The 18,596-nt window shown below is 41.7% G+C and overlaps 1 protein-coding gene across 2 annotated transcripts in view; it reads right to left on the bottom strand.

Moving 5' to 3' along the window:
• Positions 1 to 1,902: 1,902 nt before the first annotated feature.
• wfs1b (Wolfram syndrome 1b (wolframin)) overlaps positions 1,903 to 18,596 on the bottom strand; it is a 46,008-nt gene continuing 29,314 nt past the window's right edge. For both annotated transcript variants that reach the window (XM_086008052.1, XM_086008061.1), the window contains exons 3-7: positions 12,551 to 12,695; positions 10,356 to 10,526; positions 10,128 to 10,208; positions 8,637 to 8,779; positions 1,903 to 8,010 (exon numbers count right to left, since the gene is read on the bottom strand). In XM_086008052.1, coding sequence (XP_085864178.1) covers positions 6,205 to 8,010; positions 8,637 to 8,779; positions 10,128 to 10,208; positions 10,356 to 10,526; positions 12,551 to 12,695 — 2,346 coding nt within the window. In that variant the 3' untranslated portion in view covers positions 1,903 to 6,204. The remainder of the gene's footprint in view (positions 8,011 to 8,636; positions 8,780 to 10,127; positions 10,209 to 10,355; positions 10,527 to 12,550; positions 12,696 to 18,596) is intronic.

Below are 18,596 nucleotides of genomic sequence, written 5' to 3'. Positions count from 1 at the left end.
TTTTAAATCAGTACTATAAAAGCTTACAGGTTACACCCTTGTGTGCGATGTAATTGAATTCAGAAGCTACACCCTATGCTAGTGCCAAGACAAATTACAGGTAGAAGAACTTTAGAAGACACTGTTGGTGCTCTCCTTGACTGGTGTGCACTTTACTACAGTAGCTCAGAATCTATTCTTAGTGACCATGGCAAGCATTACAGTGCCATCTTGTGGCTGTAAAGTGCTGCAGAAGAAATCCTGACTAAATAGATCAGAGACCGTGAGAATAGAAAAAACATCAGAACATTGTTGAATTCAACAGACGTTTGAACAACAGCAAAGAACAAAACTGAAGTCCACAACTGCCCAAAATATACTCACTTTTGCAGCTTTTGAGATAGCTTGGGCTCCCACTTACTCAGTCATTTCCATTAAAAAAAAACAGGGAATCAAATACTTTCCAGCTTGGTTTAAAAAAAGCCAGAAAAAAAATTACAAAAACACCCCCTCTAGAATACATTAAAAAAATGAAAGTATGATTATATATTGACTATTATTGTGGATTTTCCTACATTAGTGACTACACTTCAAAAAGTACTTCATTGGCTGTAAAGCGCTTTGGGATATCCACTGGTCATGAAAGGTGCTATATAAATGCAACTTTTTTTTTACTGTAAAGTACAAAAGGGACACAAGGCTGCTTCCATGGTACTGAAGTATCTTCCCTATTAAATGACTCAAACTACAATATTTGACATCATACAGTAACCTCCCTTGCAATTACAAGACACATGAAATAAATTAAGGAGACAAAGCTAAAAACCCTAGCGCATTGATGAAATTTTCATTTCAAAATAAAAAAAAGTCAATTATTCACAAAGATAAAAGAAAATGCACTCCATTGGCCACTGGAGAGGGAAACCCCAAACCCCAACACCGCCCCTGCATCCTGGCAACAGTTTGAGGGCATGTCTGGGAAATCATTCCAAACTGGGCTGGCTGTCCAGGAGCAAGTTAGAAATAACTGGCACGTTTTTCTTCCGGACAATCCAGCTTCTGGCTTGCTATGTTGGAGCAACAGGTGAAGGTCCAAGATTCCAACGTGACCATGTGATGGGCACCCTATTCAAATGACTCCTTCCCCAGGATTTGGTAAATTTTATAACACTGAATACAAGACCGTAACCCTTTTTTCTTGTTCCCAGTTGTCTCCTTCGCCTATTCCATTCCCAGATCGAGGACAGTCATCTGCTTCAAAGCGTCTACCAATGCCAGCCTTGATCCAGGCGCCGAGAGGTGTGCAAGTCAGACAAGTTGCCTTTGGATGTGCTCTCTCCCTAATGGGAAGGGCAGAGGTGGGGGGGGAAACGAAAGTGAGGCATGTGATCAAGACATACTGATGTCAGTGAGGCATAGAGGCCTACAAATTTGGCCACAGTGCCCGTTTCTCAGTCACTAACCGGCCTACTAAGCTCGCGATATGGCAGGCAGGAAGTGCGTGCACATTTCCGGCCGGAAGTGCGCTGCCTGACATTATTTATATTTGAGTTTTTTAAAATTGGAATGCAGGCCGCTCCCCCTCTCCCACCAGGCCACTGATCACCCAAATGCTCAAGCCCCGGCCCCACTGACCACCCTCCCTCACTTACTGAGGGCTGCTGTCACCTGATCTTTAATTATGATTCACCGGCAGTTCTGCGCAGTTCACCGGCTTCAAGGAAATGAGGCCCAAGATCAATATCCTCGAGCCTCACCCTTTTGGTGCAGGGATTGAATCCTGTGCCCTTTCCTTCCCCGTGCGCCCAAAAATGGGCATACCTGAATTTCCAGGCACGAGTATACAATTCAAAAATCACAGCATTCCTTCTACTGAACCCTTAGATTTCTAATGAGACAAGAATAAAACACTGGCACAAATAATGGAAGCAGCCTTTTTATTCAAAGAAAAAATTCATAACTGATTAAATGCAGTTGAAGGCTTGTACGGTAGTGGCATCAATACAAGTGTTTAATACAGAAGGTAAATACCAGTTTTAGTGGAAATGTTACATTTGGTGATACAGCCACCATGGAGTGTCACAATCAGGCACTTAATACAAGCAGATCTTTAAATGACAATTAGTGCTCAAATCAGAATAGCCAATGTGAACTGGCAGCTAAGCACGTGAGGGGGTTTATGTAAGGCAGCTAATTTAAAGAAATAGTTTGGTTGAATACCAACTCTGTACTGACCAAATTCCATTATTCAGGATTGGTTGGCGGACAGAAAGCAAAGAGTTGGAATAAACGGGTCGTTTTCCGAGTGGCAGGCAGTGACTAGTGGGGTACCGCAAGGATCGGTCCTAGGACCCCAGCTGTTCACAATATATATTAATGATCTGGACGAGGGAATTGGATGTAATATCTCCAAATTTGCAGACGACACAAAGCTGGGCGGGAGGGTAAGCTGCGAGGAGGATGTCGTGAAACTCCAGCACGATTTGGACAGGTTGGGTGATTGGGCAGAAACATGGCAAATGCACTATAATGTGGATAAATGTGAGGTTATCCACTTTGGTGGCAAAAACAGGAAGGCAGATTATTATTTGAATGGCAATAGATTGGGAGAAGGGGAAGTGCAAAGAGACCTGGGTGTCCTTGTGCACCAGTCGCTGAAGGTAAGCATGCAGGTGCAGCAGGCGGTTAAGAAGGCAAATGGTATGTTGGCCTTCGTAGCAAGAGGGTTCGAGTACAGGAACAAGGATGTCTTGCTACAGTTGTACAGGGCCTTGGTGAGACCGCACCTTGAGTATTGTGTGCAGTTTTGGTCACCTTACTTGAGGAAGGACGTTCTTGCCATGGAAGGAGTGCAGCGAAGATTCACCAGGCTGATACCTGGGATGGCAGGAAAGACGTATGAGGAGAGATTGTGTCGATTGGGCTTATACTCACTGGAGTTTAGAAGATTGAGAGGGGATCTCATCGAAACCTATAAAATTCTGTCAGGTCTGGACAGACTAGATGCAGGAAGGATGTTTCTGATGGCCGGGGAGTCCAGAACCAGGGGTCATAGTCTAAGGATAAGGGGTAAGCCATTTCGGACTGAAATGAGGAGGAATTTCTTCACCCAGAGAGTGGTGAACCTGTGGAATTCTCTGCCAGAGGGCGGTGGAGGCTAGTTCATTAAATATATTCAAGAAAGAGTTGGATATATTTCTTGAGGCTAAAGGGATCAAGGGATATGGGGAGAAGGCAGGGACAGGGTACTGAATTTGGATGATCAGCCATGATCTCATTGAATGGCGGAGCAGGCTCGAAGGGCCGAATGGCCTACTCCTGCTCCTATCTTCTATGTTTCTATGTATCATATCAGTGAGCTTCTACCCTTTACAGAATGCACACTTCATTCAAAGTTTTACTCAATGCTACATTTGCTTACTGCCACTGTTCAAACCTTTGAATACTGCACCACACAAGGGGCTATACAGTCACAGTGAAGGGTCACAGTCAGGCACTTAAAGTAGAAACTGATCACTATTCAATCAAGAATAATGCAATCAATGAACAATGGCTTCATTAAAAAAAAATTATTTTTTTATTTTTTTATAAATACACTGGTAAACACGCTTAATTTCCAGTAAATCATCTTTGGTTCATCAGATGATGTACGATGTATTTTGAAAAATATGGAGAAGGTTCTTGAATTATTCATAGCACTTCCGTCACCTTGAGAGTTGGCAAGTTTGGTAGAAACATATCTATTGGCTTTCAACTATGTAACCAGTGAGTGATGGCAGCTTCTTGAAGTATCAAGCCACGATTAACTGCACACAGTATCATGTAGGACGCATTAAATGTCATTGCAAATACCAACACTGCCCGCCCAAAAAAAAACTTAAAGCCTTACTTTCACAGATATGCAACTTTCATTACAGAATTGACATTAAAGAAATTATACCATTTGACTGAAGAAAAATGCTACACACTCAATTAGGTCCAAGTTCTGCTTTATCATTGTTTTGTGAAAAAAAAAAGATTTGATTTTCAAACCACTCCCCGGTTAAGCAAACCTCAAAAGGTTATATTCTTGGGGGAAAAAGTGACTACCACTAATACCAACTAAAGTGCTCCTTTAACATTTACTTTTATATTCAGAAACTTTACCAGTGAACCTAGGAACAAGACTGAAGGGCTGAATGGCCTCCTCCTGTTCCTCACCGCATTTCATCTTAATCTATAAAAAGCTTGATAAATCTTAACTTTTTAAAAAATTGTACAGTGTTGTCCTGCAAGGAAAAAAATTGCATTAAAAAAAACATGATCCTTCAGAACCTCCATGCCTCCACCGCCCCCCCCTGCCCAAATTGACAAGGGTATGCAACACTTCTAGATGACTAGAGGTAGCATCTTTTTATTTACACTACATAGTACTATTTGGTCAGAAGCCCTTAAGGCAAGATTTCATGAACCTCTACTTACAAAGTCTCATAAGATAAAGCTCCTTCTCTTGAGCATCTAAAGTGATTAAAAGATTACCCACACTTCTCTCCCCCCCCCCCCATTGCTAATAATACCACAAAATCAAACTGCTATTAAACTAGCACAACACTGATCTTTTTAGATTGCCAAGCTAAGAATTGTCCATTAAATAAGGTCCAATCTTAGTCAAGTTTTCCACAGACATTAGAGAATTAAAGTGTTATACGAAGCAGGAAACACAATTTCTTGTCCGTGATAACATATTACTGACCTTTAAGTTGGCCACCATCACAACCTATGCTATTTTACACAGACATCACTGCCCTCGGATAGTGGCTGCTGAAACAAAGTAAACACTAAACTAATCAGGACTCCTACACTATGGAATTTCCATGTGGCATTTAAATGGTCCAACACTGCTGTTGATGGGAGAAAAAAATATGCAGTGAAATCATCAAAGGATGAATGCACTGCAAAGAAATTCTGGACTACTTCGCCTTTTCATGTTTTTGGTGAAAGCTTAAGTATAGCTATGCTATGAGATCATAATATTGTGTCCATGTATTTATATGATGATCACAGGGGAGGAAATACACCACAGCTTGTTTAAATATCCTTAATTTTCATACACATTTTAAAACAGAAGCCAATCTGCATATCCGATCACTGATGCAATCAGATTTATATTGGAATTAAAGTCTAAAATTATTACCTCAATTTGCTTTCATTGAATAAATTTAAAGTGCTGGCCATTGCGAGTGTCTCCAGTGACGCACCAACACCACAGATGACGACCATACCACTTTAGGCCATTCATTAAAATTAAACAGTTAAAATACAATATATGTTTTCATCTGGAATGTATGTTTAAGTCTTTCTTTAGAGTTCAGTGTTAATTCAGTAGCACATACATAGGCATAGCTTCAGACCTAAATTAAGCTCCGATTTAAAAACAAAAGTGAAACAATGCGTTATCACTTTACCTCACCCCCACAAACAGGAATTGCAATTAAGCTTACAAAACATAGTAGTGACTGAACCCTTCCTCTGAACTGTACTCAGGTGGCAGCACTTTGTCGATACTTAATCTTGTCGCATGCGCTCTCTTTCATATAAAGGCAAAAGCTGAACAGGCCCAAAATGCCGCATTACAGAGAATGGGCCTTTTATTTATAAATTATTTCTTCAGTAAATGTATGGATGCACATGTACATTTAAGCAGATTAATCCGTGGCACTGTATCATAGATCATGTTAAATACATGCTTCACCATTTAGTGTTAGCTCTTGTTCACCACCCATTCAATGCATATTGAATATGTTAATACAGGTTTACTTAAAGAGTACTTAAACAGTTAATACAGTTTAAATATCTTGTAAATGCTAGCCATATTTAGCTAACCATCTAACTTCCCATTTTCTTAGCAAAATAAGACTGGACTAAAACAGTAGCTGGTATCTGCACCAAGGCCATTCAAGATCAAATGAAGCATGTGCCCCAGGGTACTGCAAACCACAAATCCACTGGTAACTCTTGCTTCCCACTAAATGTGACCAGAATGGTTTGGTCCAGGTAACGTTTAAATTGGACTGGGTAATGCACATTTCTATTGCCCTAAACGCGATCCCATACTTTTCAATGGGAAGAATTCCAGGGTTGTTAAATGAATATGCTGCAGAGTACCTCTTAAGGAGCCAAAGGGTAGTTTATCCAGCAAGAATATATCTAATGTCAACAGCCCCTGCTTAAAAGCAAAACATGGGTTTATATAGCACACAAGAATGGCGCAAAGAAGAAATTGAATGCAAATTTGAAAGCTTGCTTCACTGTACCTCTCCAGTCATGTTCAATTTTGACGTGCCTTGCTGTTGCTGGTGTTAACTTCGACATACAGTTAAGGCATCCGATGGCTTTCAGTTCAAAGACTGGCCATTTACTGCCCAACTTGCCCTCCAAAATGGTACTGAATTCCACCACACTTCCTTGCCCCAAGTTCAGCAGAACATTCTTGAACTCATTACTTGCTCTTAGTACAATATCTTTGGTTGCATCATCTTCAAGAGTCTTGTTCCCATTTTTACTGTAAGGCATTCCCACAGTTATTTCAAATTTATAGCGACAAAACTTTTTAAGATGACAGGTGTGCTTGGTGAGGAATTTCAGCCGACAGAGATCTTCCTCCACCACAGTCACATTCTTGGGATCACACTCAGGATATGGCTCACCGTACAGGCATCTCATCCAATCACTCAAGAAGTACGGAAGCATATTTATTGCAGACTCTGCACTATTGTCAATCTCGGTGACACGGACATATTTGAACCTTCCAGTCCATGTGACTCTGTGTCCCTCAAGATGACCACAAAGGATCTGAACCTGAGCCATGTTGGTCTCTTTCCAGGCACGAGGCCCACAAACAAAGCTGTACTGCTGCCAAGTCAGAGTGGAATTGTACACTTTCATACCTTCCGATCTGTACACGTACACCCAACAGAACATCATGATAGCAGTGAGCCAAACCAGGATAAGCTTGACAATTGAGCTGCTGGTCAGGGACTTGACTAGTCCTAACAAAGTGCCAGTCGATTTTGTCCACAAGTGGAGGACAACTGGAATAGTGCACAAAATGAGGGTGACCATTATCTTGATCAAATCCATGGAAATGAACCATTTTATTAATTGGATCACAAACATTAATGCAATACCTAGAACTAGAATTGGCAGGGCAAAGAGAAACAGGAAATAGCCCACTGATGCCCGAAGAAGACCTAATCCTGTGGACATTTTCAGGAGAGCTACGGCCAGTTCGCACCACATAAAGCAGACAAGGTAAGGAATCAAGTAGCAGTAAGTACCTTTAAAGTTCCTCAACTGCGCCATTCTGAAGAACAAGTAAAACAAGAAAAAGTACAAGAGACAGGGAATGCCTATATTCAACATAAAGATATTACCTATCGGGATAGACATAAAGGATTCCCCAAAGAACCTCAAGTAGGACCAGCTATCAGGAAGAGATTGAAAGAACCCGATTACTGAACATGCAGCCTCTGTAATGAGAGCCCTTCGTGTGTATGGTTCTGCACATGTACTCAGGCTCATGTACGATGTTATCATAAAGAAAATTGCAATGACGGCCAGCTCTGAACAAGGAATCCAATCTTTGTCTACTATGGCAAGGGAAAGAACCACGAAAAACACAGAGAGCATGAAGTGGATGTGTGGTTCCAAATGACTCCAACTAAAGTTCACCTCCGCCTGTTCTACATCTAGATCTGGCTCAAAGCGGAGCAGCAAGTCAGTCATTGTCCTGAAATTATCCCATGCTTTGCTATCCTGAAAGACTTTCAAAGTACAGATCACCATGGAAATGAAGGAAAGGTAAAAGATGACTAGAGGGATGATGAAAGCAAAAAAGTTGATTGTCAAGTTGCTGATTATGAAAAAGAAGATGAGGGCATTTACATGGTGGAGTGGAATAATTGTCTGTAGCCAGTGCATTCCAGCTTTGGAGGCTATATCAATTAGGAGCTCCTTCATTTCTATTAAGGCATGAAGTGGGTATTTCAGGATCTGTAGAAGACATACAAAATATGTGTTTAGTATATTAAAAAAAAAGTAAACTTTTACACTGCTCAGGTAAAAAAAACTCAAACTATGATCGCGTTAAAACCATCAAAAATTATAATAGATTAGCATATTGCAAAGGCTTGCAAACTAGTGTCACCGTTGACAGATAAAAAGGTAGTACTATACATGCAGTGTAATCAAGCCAACAAAATGAGTGAGAACCCATTGATAAGCATTGGAAACAACAGCCAGCAAGAAATCTCTGGAAGGACACAGCTACAGGCCTATTCAGTTCTTTTGGTATAGAAATATTTCAAGTTTTGATGAAGTTACAACCATTAGCAGCCACTTACATATAGCAGAATCATTTATTTATGCTTAAGCTCCCCAATCTTTGCAAGAACAAGAATTGATATAATGTTAATATAAAATATCAATCGGTGCATTTTTTTCTCTCTATAAACCCACAATTCTGGTAACTTAAATAATTTAATGCATTTACCATCTGTAACAAAGCCCAGTAATATTAAGTTAAATATGTCAAAGTATGATTTTAAGAGTGACCTATACTGAAACTGCTGCGTGTTACACCAGTCCATAGAATAAACTGTTCATACTCTTAACTATACCTTCTGCCGCAATGGCATATCTTCAGGTGGCTTCCCATCAAGGCCATCATCCTCTCCCTGCATTAACAAGTTAGATGGGATAATGCCCTTGGCGTACTTCTTTGTGAGGTCAACAAAATCATTCAACATCATGTCCTTGTTATCTGAAATAGCAGCAACAATGTTAATTAACAGGAACACAGCTGTATCATTAATGCACCAATGCAGCAGAGGTCCCACATGCCTCCGCATTTTATTTTTGTGCTCGAGGTGAGGGTGTTAGCACGGAGTGACAGAACATGTTAGCATTATAGGTACTTGGTTTGCATTGAACACTTCCAACTAAGTACATCAAAGTGAACTTTACTCTGTTTAGCTCTGTAAACATGCCTTAGCCCAAACCTTAAGAATTGTCCCACACCAGCCATCCCTGTGGTCACAGCAACTGCCACTTTATTGCCAAGTTATGGACACACCTGTGATACAAACTCATTCTATATGAAACCCACAAAGCCAGTGAAGCTTTCTGTGATCAATGGGCACCGCAGGACAGGGTCTATCTCATCAATAATGAGAATAGAATTACTATTTAACATTTGCGCGCATTTTTAGTTGACTCGGTCATTTGTTTTGTCTTTATGGTGCTTTTCTCTTGGTGGGTGGGGAGAGCATTTGTAGTGATATTGGTTCTGGAGGCATTGAGCTCATGCCCATTGTCACTATGAACCCAGGCAAAAATAGAGGACATATTTAACCCATCAGTCTGGCCTGAATTTGAACTGAGGAGTTAACAAACCAGCGTGCTAAAGTACTATGCCATCCAGTCCTCTAAATAGGTAACTTTAGTCAGGCATCTCAGCTGTGCTCGTCACATTATACTGGCCTCACACACCAGGTGTCAGAGAATCTCAGACCACTACAAAGCATATGCATCGACATAGGTACAAGTTTTAAGCAGTATTATTGTGCTATTGGGGAGTTTATAGGTGGGTTAATTTCCTTCTGCAGCTCGAAACAGCCCGGTTTGAGAACTGCTGAAGGTTTGTGCTATTACCAAGAGGTGAATAACCACAAGTTAAATTTTCCATTGGTTTCCCTTTGCGTTCTTCCCTCTTTCCCTTCTAAACTTTTCTGTAGTTTCAAGGGAGTTCCCTACAGAGAAAACTTCAAAGCAGAAACTATTTGTTTGAAAACAATTGGCAATCTAGCTAAAACTATCTACAGTACATATGAATCTCTGATCGGAAGTATCCCTTTTCTTTAACAAGCTATTGTATGAACTGTGGAAAATCCTTCTGCACTGTTGATTTGATTTTCCCACCCCTAGTATTTCATAGCACTAAAATGCACTACCGTGCAAGACAATCTTTCTTGGAAAATGGGGTCAGAATGAACTTGAAATAAGAAACTAAAAAAAATTGCTGTTACACTGAATATTGAACTTTAAAAAAAACAAAGTATGTTTTTAAGAAGTAACAAAACAGAAAAAGCGCCAGCAGGTTTTGTCCTTACTTTGAATGCTGACCAGTCGTTCAAGCACTCGCCTCTCTTTTTGCAGTGTTTTTGAGACAGGGCCCGGTTCTACCTGGCTACCTGCATAATAATAAAACCAACACAAGTTAATTTGCTATCATAACACATGGTCAATGCAGATTTGAAAACGTGTAACCTCTTCTACATTGTTGGTCTTCAAAACCATCTCAGACATGGCCCAGCTGTTAGCCTTCTCTTTTGTCCTACCTTCAGCATTAATTTGGCTGACATTCTCCAGGAGTTCGGAGACGGCAACCTGCTTCTTTCGGTTTGGATTCAGCTTCCAGTACATGACTAAGGTAGCCTTCCGCACAACTCGTTCAAACTCACTCTCGTCTGTGAGCTGTTTCACCTCCTGCTCGTTCTCAGACGTGATGCCTTTAGGGAAAAAGTGGGGGTCAAGTGTTCAAACTTTTTAAGCAATGGAAACCAACAATCTTGTATGAAACCAAGAAAAGTTTACACAACCACATATTCTATAACAAGATACCACATATTCTATAACACGATTTTCTTTTTAAATACACGTTCAATCTCTGGCAACCCATTTTAGAATTAATTCAAGACAGGCTATAAATAGAGCATCAGCTCTTTTAAGTCACATTTATCATTTATTCCCATTCTCTTTCAGGGATGCAAATTGGATTGGATAGGAAAAAGAGGGGGAAAATTGTTACAGCATACAATATTACAAGATATCTAAGAGAATGCAGGAGTAGGAAGATTCAGACAGCCTACACATGATCCATTTCCTAGTCTGAACAGAAACTAATCAGACCAAGACTCATTCCTAAAATGTAGCTGAATTCTGGTACCAAGTATCTCCTGGAATCCAAGTCCACTGACACTGTATTCATAGATTATTCATGGATGAGTAATTATTAAAAACAATGGAACAGGAGTAGCCCATCTGGCCCTTCAAGCCTGCTCTGCCATCTCGTTAGCCAAGATAGCGTCCTCTTTCAATCCCAATTTCCTGTCCCCTCTCTTTACGTATCAATACCCACATTAAATATCGGTCACCCTTTCACCCATGGTCTTACTGGGATGCAAAGGGAGGGAAGAATTCATCTCATTTGCACATTTGACTGCCAGTGTGCTCACTGAACTGTATAGCAAGGCATAGTGTTTCTGGGGGTGGGGATTAGGAAAGCTCAAGAATAAAATAGTGAATGGCAAAAAGTTACGCTGTTCATTAAAGCGCACCTCTCCCCTGTCATAATTCTTTCATTTCAGTATTCAACTGCATTTTGAAATTATCATCTCTACTACCCTGCCTGGTACTTTAAGTAGTTCTTCCTGACATTGCCTTTAAATCTACTTTCTGCCTTTATGAAATGTATTTACACTTCAAAGTAGCTTTGGGCCATTCCTGACAAATGTAATAAGGCACTATATTAATGCAAGGTTTTTCTTTCCACTAATATAAATTTATGTGCACTAGTCTTACATTCACAGCTTATACTATTCCATAACATTTAATATTTTAGATACTTTGGTGAGGTCACTCAACTGTCTGCTTTCTAGAACTTCAGCTGACCCAATCTTCACTCATAGCACATCCCCATTACATAGAATTAGAGTCTACAGCACAGAAACAGGCCATTCAGCCCAACTGCTCCGAGCCAACATTTATGCTCCACACGAGCCTCCTCCCACCCCTAGTCATCTAACCCCATCAGCATTTAAGTCTACTGATTTCTCCCTCATGTGCTTTTCTAGCTTCCCCTTAAATGCATCCATGCCATTTGCCTCAACTACTTCTTGTGGCAAGGCGTTCCTCATTCTTACCACGCTTTGGGTAAATAGGTTTCTCCTGAATTCCCTCTTAGATTTATTGGTGGCTATCTTATATTTATGGTCACTAGTTTTAGACTCCCTCACAAGTAGGAACATTTTCTCGATGTCTATCCTATCCACCTCTTTCATAATCTTAAAGACCTCGATCAGGTTACCCCTTGGCCTTCTCTTTTCTAGAGAAAAGAGCGCCAGCCTTTCCTGATATGCATATCCTCAGTGTTCTGGGATCGTCCTTTTGAATCTCTCTTGCACCTTATCCAGTTCATTTCATAATATGGAGACCGGATTACATTCAGTTTTGTTGCCCTTCTTGGGACCTTTTCCAGTGCATGTATATAGTTTTGCAGCATCAGAATTGAATACAGAATTCAAAGTGTGGTCTGAATAGGTAGTCAGTATTTTGCTATGCATTGCTTTGGTAGACTTGTGCTCCTATAGTGTTAGTCATGTAACCATTCAATGAGCTTTCAATTTAAAATTTTTTTTATTTATTTATTTAATAAAACTGCTTCACCACATTATCAAGACATTGAAAATGGTAAGTTACCATTACTCCCACATCCCATTCCAAGCCTTTCTATGCTAACTACAAAGAAATGTACCTTTCCTTTCTGCAAGGCAACCTTTAAGCAGTTCTGATGCTTCTTTCTTGCCCTGTTTGGCAGCTTGGATCAACCAGTCTACAGCTGTACAGTTGTTCAGTTCTTCGTCCTCATCGCCAGCTAGCTTCAGGTAATATTTACCAACCTAGCAGTACCAGGGAAAAAAAGCCCATTATTTTTTTCTTTAAACCTGAAGTTCACAGCAATGCTGATTGAAGAGACATTGGGATGTACATACACAAATCTTTGAAGGTGGCAGGTCAAGCTGAGACAGCTGTTAAAAAAGCATACGGGATCCTTAGCTTTATAAACAGAGGCATGGAGTACAAAAGCAAGGAAGTTTTGCTAAACCATCATAAATCAGTGATTAGGCCCCAGCAGGAGTATTGTCTCCAATTCTGGGCACCACATTTTATGAAGGATGTCAAGGTCTTAGAGAAGGTGCAGAAGAGATTTACTAGAATGGCACCAGGCATAGAAACATAGAAGATAGGAGCAGGAGTAGGCCATTCGGCCCCTCGAGCCTGCTCCTCCATTCAATGCGATCATGGCTGATCATCCAAATTCAGTACCTGGTCCCTGCTTTCTCCCCATACCCCTTGATCCCTTTAGCCTTAAGAAATATATCCAACTCCTTCTTGAATATATTTAATGTATTGGCCTCTACTGCCCTCTGTGGTAGAGAATTCCACAGGTTCACCACTCTGGATGAAGAAATTCCTCCTCATTTCTGTCCTAAATGGCCTACCCCTTATCCTTAGACTGTGACCCCTGGTTCTGGACTACCTGACCATCAGGAACATCCTTCCTGCATCTAGTCTGTCCAGTCCTGTCAGAATTTTATAAGTTTCAATGAGATCCCCTCTCATTCTTCTAAACTCCAGTGAGTACAAGCCCAATCGACCCAATCTCTCCTCATACGTCATTCCTGGTATCAGCCTGGTGAATCTTCGCTGAACTCCTTCCATGGCAAGAACATCCTTCCTCAGATAAGGTGACCAAAACTGCACACAATACTCCAGATGTGGTCTCACCAAGGCCCTGTATAACTGCAGCAAGACATCCTTGTTCCTGTACTCAAACCCTCTCGCTACGAAGGCCAACATACAATTTGCCTTCTTAACCGCTTGCTGCACCTGCATACTTACCTTCAGCGACTGGTGCACAAGGACACCCAGGTCTCGTTGCACTTCCCCTTCTCCCAATCTATTGCCATTCAGATAATAATCTGCCTTCCTGTTTTTGTCACCAAAGAGGATAACCTCACATTTATCCACGTTATATTGCATCTGCCATGCTTCTGCCCAATCACCCAACTTGTCCAAATCATACTGGAGTTTCTCGGCATCCTCCTCACAGTACACACGCCCACCCAGCTTTGTGTCGTCTGCAAATTTCGAGATATTACATCTAGTTCCCTTGTCTAGATCATTAATATATAGTGGCCCAGAAATTCGGGTCGGGGGCTTCCCACGGGTGCAAGCCCCCGACCTGCACTTGCCTTGCGCGCCGGCCGTTGAGCTGTGGGCCCCCGTGGAATTCCGATCCGGGGACTGGTCCAGCTGCCGGCGCGCAGTGCTTGCGTATCCCAGGGGCGCAGTTAGTTCGATGCGTCCCCTGGGATCACGTGGGCCATGGGCAGCCAATCGGAGCAGGGAATGCTCCATTCATAAGTCTGACAGGAAGTGCTGTCAAACTTAGAAATACTATGGGCCCCTTCTTACAAAACATCACTAAATCTTCAAATAAATTTTTAAAAAACCATCACATTTTTAAAATAAACTATAAATTAAATGAAATAACTATTTTAAACAACAATTTAAATTTTTGGAAAAAATAATTTTATTTTCTAACGGGGCTAAAAAAATAAACTTACCTTGCTTTAAAGTATTTAAAAATAATAAACCTGTGGAAAAAATGTTTTAATTTTAATTAAGTCACCACTTACCTTGTAAAAAGCAGGCCTTATGCCTGCTTTTTACATTTCTAAATTCTGCAGGTTTACCCTCCCGGGAAAACCTGTAAAAAAAAACGATGATCGATACACACCCGCAGCCTCCCCCGCGCACGACCTCTGAACCCCTGCTTTCAGGGGAACGGAAGTGCTGGTTTCCCGCGCATGCGCAGTGCATGCAGGAAACCGGCACTTCCATTGGGCCTACGGGCGAGTACCCCGTGCGTCCTCACCCGTGGAGACCCGAATTTCTGGGCCATTGTGAATAGCAGGACTTTAGTTACACAGAGAGACTAGAGAAGCTGGGGTTGTTCTCCTTAGAGCAGAGAAGGTTAAAGGGAGGTTTAATAGAGGTGTTCAAAATCATGAAGGCTTTTATTTGTTTCTCCGTATTTACTCCGTTTCCAGTGGCAGAAGTATCGGTAACCAGAGGACACAGATTGAAGGTAATTGGCAAAAGAACCAGAGGCAAAATTAGGAGACTTTTTTTTTCTATGCAGCGAGTTATGTTCTGGAATGCACTGCCTGAATGGGTGGTGGAAGCAGATTTAATAATAACTTTCAAAAGGGAATTGGCTAAATACTTGAACGTGAAACATTTGCAAGGCTATGGGGGAAGGGCAGGGGAGTGGGACTAATTGGACAGCTCTTTCAAAGAGCCGGCACAATGATTCTATGGATTGTACTATACAGATACAGTTCTGGCGTAACAAGAGTAGGGAGCACTGGCTTCACTTCCCACTTACATATGGTTTGTGCATGTCAGGATATGGTAATGGTATCCCAGGCAACCTAGCTCAATCATTTACTGCATAATACAACCTACTTTCCACTGATTAAGAACAATTGACAGGAGAGTCAGCATACTTCAAAAACATTAGGAACTGATTGGCAGTACAGTGGGCTACGCTAATTGTAAAAAGGAAAGTCAGTTTTAAAAAGTGCATTTCACCCCAAGAACCAATCCAAGACTACCTGTTGGAGACTGCCTCAGTGAAGGTAATGGCGTGCACTCCATTTCAAGTGGATGTGATGTGTCCAGACAACTCGGGTAAGTTGGAAGAGCCTCACCTTCCCAAACTAAAACATGCCACCCATTTCCTTTGGCTTCTCTGAAGATGTTGGCACGAAGGTGCAGTATAAGCACTGCATTACATATGCTTTAACCAGAGTGTGTGCGCGCACATATTGTGTAAATAATTTGGATACACAAGCAGCATTGCCAAACAGAAGGGAGATGGTCAAGACTGAAAATCATTACAAGATCTAGAGAAAGGCCTGTATTTTGAAGTGAAAGGCTGAAATTGCTTACATAGTATACCAAGTCGGTCAGTACTCTGACAAAGTGACAACTTGATATTGTTGTGCTTGCATCAGTTGCCTTTCATGCTACATACTATTATTTTTGAAATTCTGTATTAGCAAATGGCACTTTTTTGGGCCTGTTGGAAACAAGCCCCATTTGGGTGAGGGTGAATTTCAACTTTGCTTAGACAATTTTTCCTACAAGTTAGCCCCTGGACCATTTACTCTGAACAATAATACACTACTCTAATGCATCTTCCAGTAGAAAGATCTGCAAAGGAACAGCAGTAGGCCATTCTGCCCCTCAAGCAGATTTCACCATTCAATTAGATCATGGCTGATCTATATGTTAACTCCATCTACCCGCCTTGATTCCATAACACTTAATACCCTTGCCTAACAAAAATCTATCAATCTCAGTTTTGAAATTTTCCACTGACCTAGCCTCAGCAGCTTTTTTGTGGAAAAAAGAAGTTTCAGATTTCCACTACACTTTGTGTAAAGTGCTTTCTGACCACCCCTGAAAGACCTAGCTCCAATGTTAAGGCTATGCCCCCTTGTTCAGGACACCCCCCACGAGAGAAAATAGCTGCTCTCTATCAACTCCTTGGATCATCTTAAACATCTCAATTAGACCCCTTAATCTTCTATATTCAAGGGAATAAAAGTCTAGTCTGTGCAATTTGTCCTCAAATTTAACTTTTAGCCCTGGTTTCATTCTGGTCAATCTGCGCTGCGCCCACTCCAAGGCCAATATATCCTTGCTGCGTTGCGGTGCCCAGAACGGAATGCAGTACTGCAGATGGGGTCTAACCAGAGTTCTGTACAGCTGTGCCATAACTTCCACCCCTTGGTATTCCAGCCCTCGAGATAAAGGCCAACATTCCATTAGCCGCCTTAATTATTTATTGTTCCTGTCCACCAGCTTTGTGATTTCTGTGCTTGGATCCCTAAATCTCTCTGCTCCTTCACAGTTCCTAGCTTCTCGCCATTTAGAAAAATACTAGGATCTATCTTTTAGGTCCAAAGTAGAGGACCTCACACTACATTGAACTCCACCTGCCGCAGTTTTGTCCACTCACTTAATCAAGGTCTCTTTGCAACTTTTTGCTCCCATCTACATGATTTACTATGTCACCTAACTTAGTGTTGTCAGCAGAGCGTCACTAAACCAAATATCCAAAACAGCACGGCAATCTAGAAACATCTTAGTAAGCAAGTGTGTGTGTAAGGTGACCCTGCAATGCAGTAGTGATCTGCTTCCTGCCAGGCAAGGCTCCCTAAAAAGAGTTTTACAGCTGCTTGCTGCCTAATAGGAGGCAATGTGTATTGTAGCACCAAGGCTAAAATAAAGACATAAAATAGAATAATCATTCGCAATCACAGCACAGTGAATGGGGTCTCAAAACACATTTATCTAAGAGGAAAAGAATATAGTCACTCCCCATTCTCAATAGCAAAATATATATTACTTTCCAAAGCCACATCTCAAAAATAAACATCTTCGAAGCATGAATGTGTCCAAAATAGACACAAGCTTGGGAAGCTTTAATCTTAAGGATTGAAAAAGGTCTTGGATTCAAGGCAGCTTTTAATTTAGACAGAACTGCAATTTCAATTTACTGTACAACTAGCACTACTATAATACACCAAAATTTGAGTCTTCCTGCTCGTCATGCCTATTTCCTTTTGCACCTATTTTAATTAGTAACACTAATGCGTTCTATTCTGTCCTCCCACCACAGTGGTGCTGTGGCCCCGAGACACCCGCCATTTTCCACTTTATAGACAAGTGTTGTTTTAAAATATGTTTCACTTTATACTAGGCCGTTGACTCCCCCACTGTTGCCTCCAACAGCTTACTAGTCTCTGAATCTTCGCCATTGTAGTTGTCGTTCATCATCCTCCCCCACTCCCATCACATTATGCTCCACATCATCTCCCGGCCTTTCACCACCACTCCAGGGTCTCTTCAGCCACCTTTTTTTCCCCCAAGCTACAGCCTCTCCTACTCTTTTCAGCCCATCTTGGAGTAAATTCTGGCCCCTGCCACTTTTTGCTGCATTAGTTCTTTTCTACCTCGAGTGTTCGGACTCCAGTCCTGGCCAGTGCCACTTGCAGCGCCCTCAATTGGTTCCTGTATACCCGCCTACTTCTCTGTCGTGCATTTTGGGCCTACGGACCCATTTGCAGGCCTGGTAGAATGAGCATAGGGTTGTGTGGGATGGAAGGAGAAGGGATAGGCAGGAAATCAAGTGGCACTATTGAGCGAAGGGAGGGGTCAGGACATGACACTGAGGGAAAGCAGGGTATCGGAGGGAATGGGGGGGGGGGGGGGGGAAGCAAATGCTTCCACGGGACCGAGGGTAGCTGAGGCGACCGAGAAATGAGCTGCAGTGCAAGACTCAGAGGCCAAGGGAATTTAAAGTGCAATAAATGCTTGACAAAAGACAATCGCAAAAGAATGGAAGGATCATAGGGGGATAAGGGGGGTGGGGCGGCGGGAGCAGAGTGGATGAAGGAGAGTCGCAGCACAAGAGAAGGATCTCATAGGGAAGGGAGGTGAACTGAAAGATACAGGCTGTTATGCGATGTGAAGTGGAAAAGGAAATGGTAAGGTACGACAAGAGTGATGAAATGCTGGTGGTGATCAGAGCGAGAGAAGGAAGTAAAGAGCAGGATCAGGGTAAGCACAGAGGGGTCAAGGGCATGATATGGAGGACCAAAGAAATAGCAGAAACAGGAGTGGGTAGAGATACAGAAAATATAGAAAAGGAGATGCAGTGT

This window comes from Somniosus microcephalus, chromosome 2, assembly GCF_052327205.1.
Source record: "Somniosus microcephalus isolate GS21.2 chromosome 2, FLI_Smic_1.0, whole genome shotgun sequence".
NCBI lineage: Eukaryota > Metazoa > Chordata > Chondrichthyes > Squaliformes > Somniosidae > Somniosus > Somniosus microcephalus.
This window is presented reverse-complemented; position numbering and strand designations above follow the sequence as displayed.